The 8,538-nt window shown below is 39.5% G+C and overlaps 1 protein-coding gene across 2 annotated transcripts; it reads left to right on the forward strand.

The window, feature by feature from the left end:
• The first annotated feature begins 2,133 nt into the window (after positions 1-2,133).
• On the forward strand, positions 2,134-8,026 carry psmb7 (proteasome 20S subunit beta 7). Of its 2 annotated transcripts, none has more exons than XM_084687110.1 (8): positions 2,134-2,261; positions 3,280-3,373; positions 3,592-3,689; positions 3,796-3,936; positions 5,086-5,201; positions 5,820-5,878; positions 6,816-6,967; positions 7,748-8,026. In XM_084687110.1, exons 1-8 carry the CDS (start codon positions 2,134-2,136, stop codon positions 7,851-7,853), a joined length of 894 nt encoding a protein of 297 aa, XP_084543236.1. In that variant the 3' UTR covers positions 7,854-8,026. The 2 variants fall into 2 exon arrangements, with proteins under 2 accessions (XP_084543236.1, XP_084543237.1); XM_084687111.1 differs by lacking the exon at positions 7,748-8,026 and adding an exon at positions 7,472-7,620 and having other exon boundaries at positions 2,143-2,261.
• The last annotated feature ends 512 nt before the right edge of the window (positions 8,027-8,538 follow it).

Consider the following 8,538-nt stretch of genomic DNA (forward strand, 5'->3'; position numbering starts at 1 on the left):
ACTGGTTCACTTAGCCAGGTGGAATAAATGTGATACCCAGTAGTGAGTGAATACACTATATTTGCACTATATTTTGCTTTACTTATGCACAACAGTATGTGTACAGTATATATACAGATGTGGGAATGACATTGATTCCCATCTTAGTTTCTCAATTCATCTGTCCAACACCTGCAAACTTAGATTAGGAAAAGGCATTCTGTACTAAACACTAGGCTCAGTATTTAAACAATTGATCTTTAAAAAATGGAAACAAGACAAATTGAGACTGTATCTACATCATGACTGGAAATCAATTGAATACACTAAAATCTTTTTCAAAACAAACACACAAAAAACGTTAATCATGTTAAAAGGCCATGTAAGCGTTGATTAGGCCTTTGTGTCCATGTGAAGTATGGTGAATATAAAAAATCTCTGTGACCCCAGGCGGGTGTTAGACAAAGCAAAAAGCAGAAATAAATAACCCTGTATCCACCCAAGTGCTTCACTCCATACAACACTGTATGTGTAGTATTGTTGCAAAAAATCCCTAAAGGAAAGCAAGGCTGGGAGCTTTTTTAACAGTGTCTGAAGGTGGACAGTATGCATAAATGTCTGAAACAGGTAGTTATTGCTGTCAGAGAAAAAAGGTCACCACCACAAAAGTGTATAACCATCCCAACACTATCCAACCCAATCCCTAACGTTGTGGCGTTCTATTGAAACAAGTAAAACAACTATTTTAGATATTGTTTGGCCTGAAAAGAATACAAAAGGAATTTGTATGAGCCAATAATTGAATTAATGCTGGTGATTGATCAGACACACTAACACAGATACCCATTTGCACTGATAACTGTATTGTGTGGTCATACGTGTTTAAGTCATGTGGCTCACATCATTAATTAATACAGGTTATAAATGAGAAGAGTTCATTGAAATATGTGCACAATCATCACAGAATGATATGTTATGTTATGCCAGATGTTATGTTATGCCAGGTTCTTGTGTTGTCTTGTCTTAACAATTTCAGTGCCTTTGTATCAATCTGATTTCTTATGTTGCTAGAACCCCCCCCCCACACACACACACACACAAACACACACCCTCATGGACACAATCTAGGAGGGGGGGTCGGTTATACATACGCCATGTGTGCTCTCTTCTCCACATCTCCTCTCTCCTACAAATTTTGTTAACAAGCTTGAACTGGCCTCTTGGACCATGTGCTTGTTATTTTAGATTTACTGCAGAGGAATACAGACCAGCTATCTGAGATAAACAGACTCTGGAGATCTCTTTAGAATGGTATTTGCTCCCTGCATAAATGTCAAACACCAAATGTGTGTTTATGATTGTGATGCTAAGACATTTTTTCTTCTTCTTTTTAAATGCCTTAATATAATGTTATTAATCGAACCTTCTCGTGTAATATTGTATTGAATAATTGTAATCCAAAACAGGACGTCCCCACCCTTAACTTCTCAGCTTGAAGCAAAGGCCCCTGATTTTGGTATTTGTGGCAACCGGCTCATTCTGGTGATTTCATTCCATAACTGAAGTCAAAATACCCCCAAACTATCTTCCCTAATATGTTTTTTTTCTGTTCTCGAACTTGGCTCAAAATAATGACTTTTCAAAGTCTTTGCAAAAGACTAATTCGTTTTCAACTAATCCAAAATGGGGAAACTAGCAGCACCCTAATTTTGTCTTCGTTAAAGATGGCATCGACCTATCATTGAGTCAGGAGCACATCGATACACTCTAATGCGCAAGACCGGAAAAGCCGGTAGTTTACATGGCGCTGACCAAAACTCGGTTTTGAGATTCAATGCGCCACTGATCACTTGCCACAGAAACTAACGTGAGGCCATCTACAGCTTTGATGCTTGGTCTACTTAATAGTCTGGTTAAAGTTTTTAAATGATTGCATAAATGATTTGAATCCTTTAATATTGATTGTTAGTCTGTCTGAGATACTACTTGGCTTTTTATTTTAAAATAAATTATTGTGTCTTACTTCTGATGCCCCTGACAATTTTAATGCTTTGCACTCTTTATTCTGATCAATAAAAATAAAAATAAATCCCCGCCACCATTCAAGGTCTGACCTATTTCAGACTACGCTCTTATTCTGACAACCAGAAATGCATGCCACATTTTGACGAAACAATAAACGGCGTACTTCTCCCGGAAATAGAAATTAGTACCGAAAAAATGGCGACTCTGTCAGTATGCCAGCCCCAGTTCGGAGGTTTCAGTTTCGAAAATTGCAAGAGGTAAGAGATAGATGTGAATTAAAAGGGGTGTCTCCATTTGGTTCAACATGTATTTATAGCGGAACTTAAAGCTTCCACAAAAGTTGTATTAGCTTTGAGATGTATTTGATTGTTGTTCATCGTTGGGCCTGCTTGAATGACTCAGGCATTTCCATGGCATGAGTCAGTGCAAACTTAAACCCATTGTTAAATGAATTACAATATGTAGTTTAATTGAGAAACAGGTTAAGTCAAGGTAACCAACATTTTTATATTTGTTATTCTGGATCATATTGCAAAGTAACAGCCAATCTGAGCAATACAACTGTAGCCTAGCTGCTTGCTAGAGCTAACGGGTCTAACGCGTTTACAATTTGAGCAGTAACTTGAACTAATCTTAGTTATAGCTAGAGCTAGTCTAATTATTTGTCATTAGAGCTTAACTAGTCTCAGTAAGATATGGACTATAGCCACAGGTTATTTGAAATAAAGTGACAAAAATTTATATCAGTTCACAATTTGAGGCAGCTCTGCAGTAACTTGTCAGCGAAAAACCTATCATTACATCTTCATCCCTGCGTCTCCACTCGTACTAGTAAATCCTTACCGGCAACCAGTACAGTAGCTAGTTGGACTATAGTGGCAATATTTTGTTTACAATTATTATTATCCAGATTTATAACCAGCGACACTAGTAACCCTGAATAAAAATAAATCTTGCGCTGGAAAAAACGATTTAACACATTTCACACGGTCAAAATATTTAAAACATACAAAAACAATACATACTAAATTAATACATTATTACTGTCTTATTAACAGTAACAGTTTGTTGTGTGAATTTGTGTGTTGATTGTTGATGACATTGTATGTACTGCTGGCTGTGCAACAAATTGCTCCTTTGGCATAAAGAGTTAAAGATTTCCAAACCTTAATTGGCTGAACTGGACGTCAACAAAAATATTGCGTTTATTTAGTTAACTATGTCGCTTTGGATAAAAGCATCAACTCAATTCATAAAATGTCAAATATTTTTCAGAAATGCTGTTTTGGAGGCAGAGATGACCAAATTAGGATCTAGCACACCAGCGGCCCGCAAAACAGGAACTACCATCTGTGGTATTGTGTTTAAGGTAAAATACTGTTTAAACACTACATCAAGAATATTTATAAATTTATAGCATGTGCATGCGGTTCAAGTTATGTATTTGTACAACATTCTTGACATATCTTTTCTCATGGTTTTGTTCCAATTTTGTGGAATTGATAACCCAAGTGTCTAAACTTATGGACCTATAATTTTTGTCCAAACCATTTCCTTAAACCAGTCGCCATTCTGTTTTCTCTTCAGGATGGGGTTGTCCTGGGAGCGGACACCAGAGCCACAGAGGGCATGATTGTGGCAGATAAGAACTGTTCCAAGATCCACTACATTTCCCCCAACATCTAGTACGTTTAAACATAGTTGAGCTTGAAGCTTCCTGTTAAAATGTAACTGTATAGACCTAGGTGGGAACATAATTGTGTGTACACGCCCTTTACTCACTTTGTCCAGTTGCTGTGGTGCTGGTACGGCCGCCGACACTGAGATGACCACCCAGATCATCTCTTCCAACCTTGAGCTGCACTCCCTGTCCACGGCCAGGCTGCCTCGGGTGGCCACGGCCAACCGCATGCTCAAGCAAATGCTCTTTAGGTGAGTTTGCCCTAATCAGCAATAATTGAATCTAAATATTAGGACACCTAGAATGGCACTCCCTAATTGAGATTGCATCTCATACATGCTCATGTTAACTCATGAAGTTCAACTCCCATATTGTTAAGATATCTGTTATTTTTTCTCAAATATACCTAGTTCATCTAGTGTATAGTGGTATACAGTATAATGCAGGGGTCTCCAACCCTGTTCCTGGAGAGCTACCATCCAGACTGTTTTCACTTCAACCTCAAATTAGCACACCTGATTCTGATAATTAGCTGAATGATGAGCTGAATGAGGCTACATTATTTGCAGTTGAAGTGAAAACTTACAGGATGGTAGCTCTCCAGGACCGGAGTTGGAGACCCCTGGTATAATGCAACGTTTCCCCCTCCTCCAGATCAATTAAATTAAGGTATGGACTGGTTCTTATGTCCTCATTAAGAGGCCGTAAGATTGGTCTGTTATCATTATGCCACTTTTTTATTATAATAAAATGACGAAAAGACTTAACAATGCGCTAAAATAACATCCTGACATATGTAAAAGAAAGGTGTCCTACTGGCCCAGCCGGTGTGATGGAACAAGTCAAGATTGAGATTTGGATGCAGTTTAAGTCCTAAATAGAGGAAAATCCAGGCATAGTAGCAACTTCTTTGAACATCATGCAGGTCATCATGGGTTAATCTAATTCATCATAGAGGAAGTATGCTCTTTGTTGGAATCAAATAGCAGGGTTAGTTTAGGAAGAGGGAAACTCGGGGACTTCAACATTGCTAGCTATTTGAAAAATGTCCTTCATAATCTAGAGCCTGAATACAAACGGGCGTCTAGCACCCGCAATTACTGTATGCATTATTTGTTTATCTGTATTATTTTGTTTCTGAAATTGTGTTTCATGTAGGCTGTCTAGATGTTTCGCTGGGCAGTATTGGTGTAGTGCCCATTACAAGTTGTGTAATTTGTGTAGGCTATCACTTACAAAACCATATTATTGTTAAGTTCAGGAAAAGTAATTGAATCAATACCTATATTATAGTTCTCAACAAAGAAATCTTCTTGATAAAAAAATAATAAAGATGGTCTCACTTAATGCAATTCAACTGCCCTGTGATAATTGTTAGCCTTTCCACAACTTTCACTCAGATACCAGGGCTACATAGGTGCAGCACTGGTTCTGGGAGGAGTAGACTGCAATGGCCCTCACCTCTACAGCATCTACCCCCACGGCTCCACCGATAAGCTGCCCTACGTCACCATGGGTGAGTTACACAACACGTTTGTCTTGTTTGTATGAAGTCAAATGTTCAGTACTGCTGCCGTGCTCTCTTGCATCACTCGAGAATTGTCTGTGTCACACCAGTTCCTTTTACTACTTGTATCACCACAATATATATTTGAATAAAATAAAAAGCTGTCCCCAATTAAATATTTCACGCTTCTGCCAAAATTGCAGTGGGGAAGATAAATGGAAAGATGTTTTAAGAACTGGGCCTAGCACTGCAGACAAGGCTGTTTGAGATTCCCAAACACTGCTCCAATCACACCGTGGTTCTGAAATGGCTTGAGAGATCCATAAAGATCCTTCCAGAGCTTGGTCTCTGAGCCTGCTGCTATCTAGGATATCAATGCTTCCTGAATTGACTAGATGGAGTTACCACTTAATTTGTTTTGATTTCTCCTTCATGCAGCTTTTTAGTAATAATAAAATGTATGTTCATTTCGCAGACGCTTTTCTCTACAGCGATATGCAGGAGTTTGAACCTGCTGTCAAATTCTGTACCACTGAGCTATACCCAGTGTTACACTGTTTTCAGAGATCAGTGTTGGTTGCATGTGCTGTCCCATCCCTTGACTGTTGGACTTTCTCCATTGTCTAGGCTCTGGGTCTTTGGCAGCCATGGCCGTGTTTGAGGACCGCTACAAGCCTGATATGGAGGTGAGTTTGACCTGCTGCACACACCATCTCAAGAATTAGACGGATTCAAGATGGAAGAGAAAGTTAGTGTCTTGATGACAGAACTTTTAAAGCCCCTTGTCCAAACAAGACCTGTCTTATACTTAACTCGGTTAACCATAAAGATCTTGAACAAAGAACCATCTTGAGAACTATTTGGGGGGACTACAATACCCGTATGGACCACCATTAAACTGTTCTGTACCAAGCATCAAAAGCTGTATATATTTCTGTATCCCACCCCTCACTCCTCCTCACAAATGTACATGCTCAAACTCTGAATCCCACAAAGACGCAATAAAGCATTATAAAGTGCTATCATAGCCTTTTCCCGCTTGCTCTTTCGAAAACAGTATTAGAAATGTGCAGAGGTTGTTTTGTGTTCACTTAGCCATGCACACAGGTAAGGTGCCCAATTAGTGACCGGCTAGATCACAGAATGATTTAGAACGGGTTCCCAATCCTGGTCCTCGGGCCTCCCTGTCCTGCATGTTTTAGATGTTTCCCTGCTTCAACACCTGATTCCAATGAATGGGGCGTTATCTAGTTATGCAGAAACCTACTAACGACCATTCATTTGAATCAGGTGTGTTGGAACAAGGAAACATCTAAAACATGCAGGGCAGGGAGGCCCGGGGACCAGGATTGGGAACCCCTGATTTAGATCTTAAAAAAGAAAAAAATGTTTCTATAGATAGCCAGCAGGGGGAGCCCTTGGTGGTCAAATGATAATGTAGTCTGTCTCTCTAACACTGTTGATCTTGGCACAGGCATGTGTGTGTGACTGACTGCATAGGGGCCCGATAATGCAGAAACTGCTGCAAGACAGCATTTTGTATTAATCCAGATAAATCTTTTTGTTGAAATGTGTTTGGTGGAGATGATGACCACAAGTGTTTCCTGTCGTCCTTCTTCCCAGGAGAACGATGCCAAGCGGCTGGTCCGGGACGCCATTGCAGCAGGTATCTTCAACGACTTGGGCTCTGGTAGCAACATTGACCTGTGTGTCATCACCAAGGGCAAGGTGGACTACATCAGGCCTCACGACCAGGCCAACCTGAAGGGTGTCAGGTAAGACTCACTGATCGACTGGTCCTCTTTGGACCCATGAGTGCTACTGTAGACACCATTTTTGTGGTTTCAATTTGGTTCCCTTGGTTTACTCCAAGTCCCCGTTTCCCCCCCATCGGTGCATATTATGATAACATTTTTGGCTCTGTTTTTGGACCCAAATTGTACATAAATGTTCTCGGTAATGTTGCCTCACACAAGTCCCCTTTGACTACAGCACTAATAGTTTCCACTTGTCTCAACAGGGCTCTTATCAAAAGTGCTCAATGCCCTGTACTTTACTTGTACTAAATCAATTTTACGCATGTGAATTGTAAACCCACGCACACTTTTAAGGCAGTAAAGCCACAGGCATGTGCTTGAATAGAAGTTGGCCTCAAATCCCGGGGCACTCGAGTTGATAAATAACAGCATTGCAACATCTAATAGCTGTCTACTCATCTTGAAATGCCGGGACAAGTATTCATTAAATTAACAATTATACCTTTGGCCTGTTTTGTTTAGACTAGATGAGCTTGATGCCTTGTTGGAGTAAGTAAACCTGGGTGTGTGTTGAAAGAAGTAGATTACCTATTAGTTTTCCTTACCCCACCTCTACTCAGGTGAACGCTAACACACTGACCCTGGGAATGCATTGTGGCCCTGTTGCCCAACATTCCCTGTGTTGTATTTCACACATAACAACTAATTTGCATGGGTTTGTACTGATTTTTGCAAGGAATTATGTTTAAAAAGAAAAGAAAAAAAGATTGATTTAAAAATCCTTTTTACTTCCATCAGAACTGGTAACTACAAGTACAAGAGAGGAACGACTGGAGTTCTGACAAAGTCTGTAATCCCCCTGGACCTGGTGGAGGAGACTGTACAGACTATGGACACTTCTTAAAGCAATGCATTCTCCTGTGGTCTTTGTTGTCTCTCCCCCCTCTCCTCAGCAGAGCTGTTGTGGCATGTTTTTCCATGGTTTACAATAAAATATTTCAGTTTTTCTGTTGTAAAGAATTCAGTTTGGACATGCTTTCATGGCGATAATTGGATCAATAAAATTTGTTTAAGAAACATTTGTCTGTGAAGTGTAATGCAAAACATCATGTGCTTTCCAATACATTGCCTTTTTACCAAATCATGTATTTTCTTTAAAAAACCTTTAGCTTTCTGCAAATGCAAAAAGTAACACTTGGAACGTCATTGCACAAACTTAAGGATAACTTAAAATCCCCACAGGTAAGCTCTCAAATGTCTAAATACACTGATGAATAAAAAAAAATGGTGTGAAATACAATTTGAAAGTTGTAGACGTTGTATAATAACAGGGTTCCCAAGGAGTCTTAAGTCAAACATTCTGAATGTATTAATTTAAGGCTTTATAACGTCTTAAAAACGGCCAGAATTTCATCCGAGGTATTACATTTCATTTAGTGAGGTCTAAAAAGATTTTACCCTCGTTCATTTCCAGAAACGCTGTCCGCAGAAAGTTATTACATAGTAGCAAAAAAGTTGAATTAAAGGGGGGCTTTGACCCCCTAATTAAGACTTGGACCCCTTCAAAAGAGGTAAAAACAACAGGGGGG

Source organism: Hypomesus nipponensis, chromosome 22 (genome assembly GCF_054491055.1).
Source record: "Hypomesus nipponensis isolate SF chromosome 22, ASM5449105v1, whole genome shotgun sequence".
NCBI classification, from domain to species: Eukaryota; Metazoa; Chordata; class Actinopteri; order Osmeriformes; family Osmeridae; genus Hypomesus; species Hypomesus nipponensis.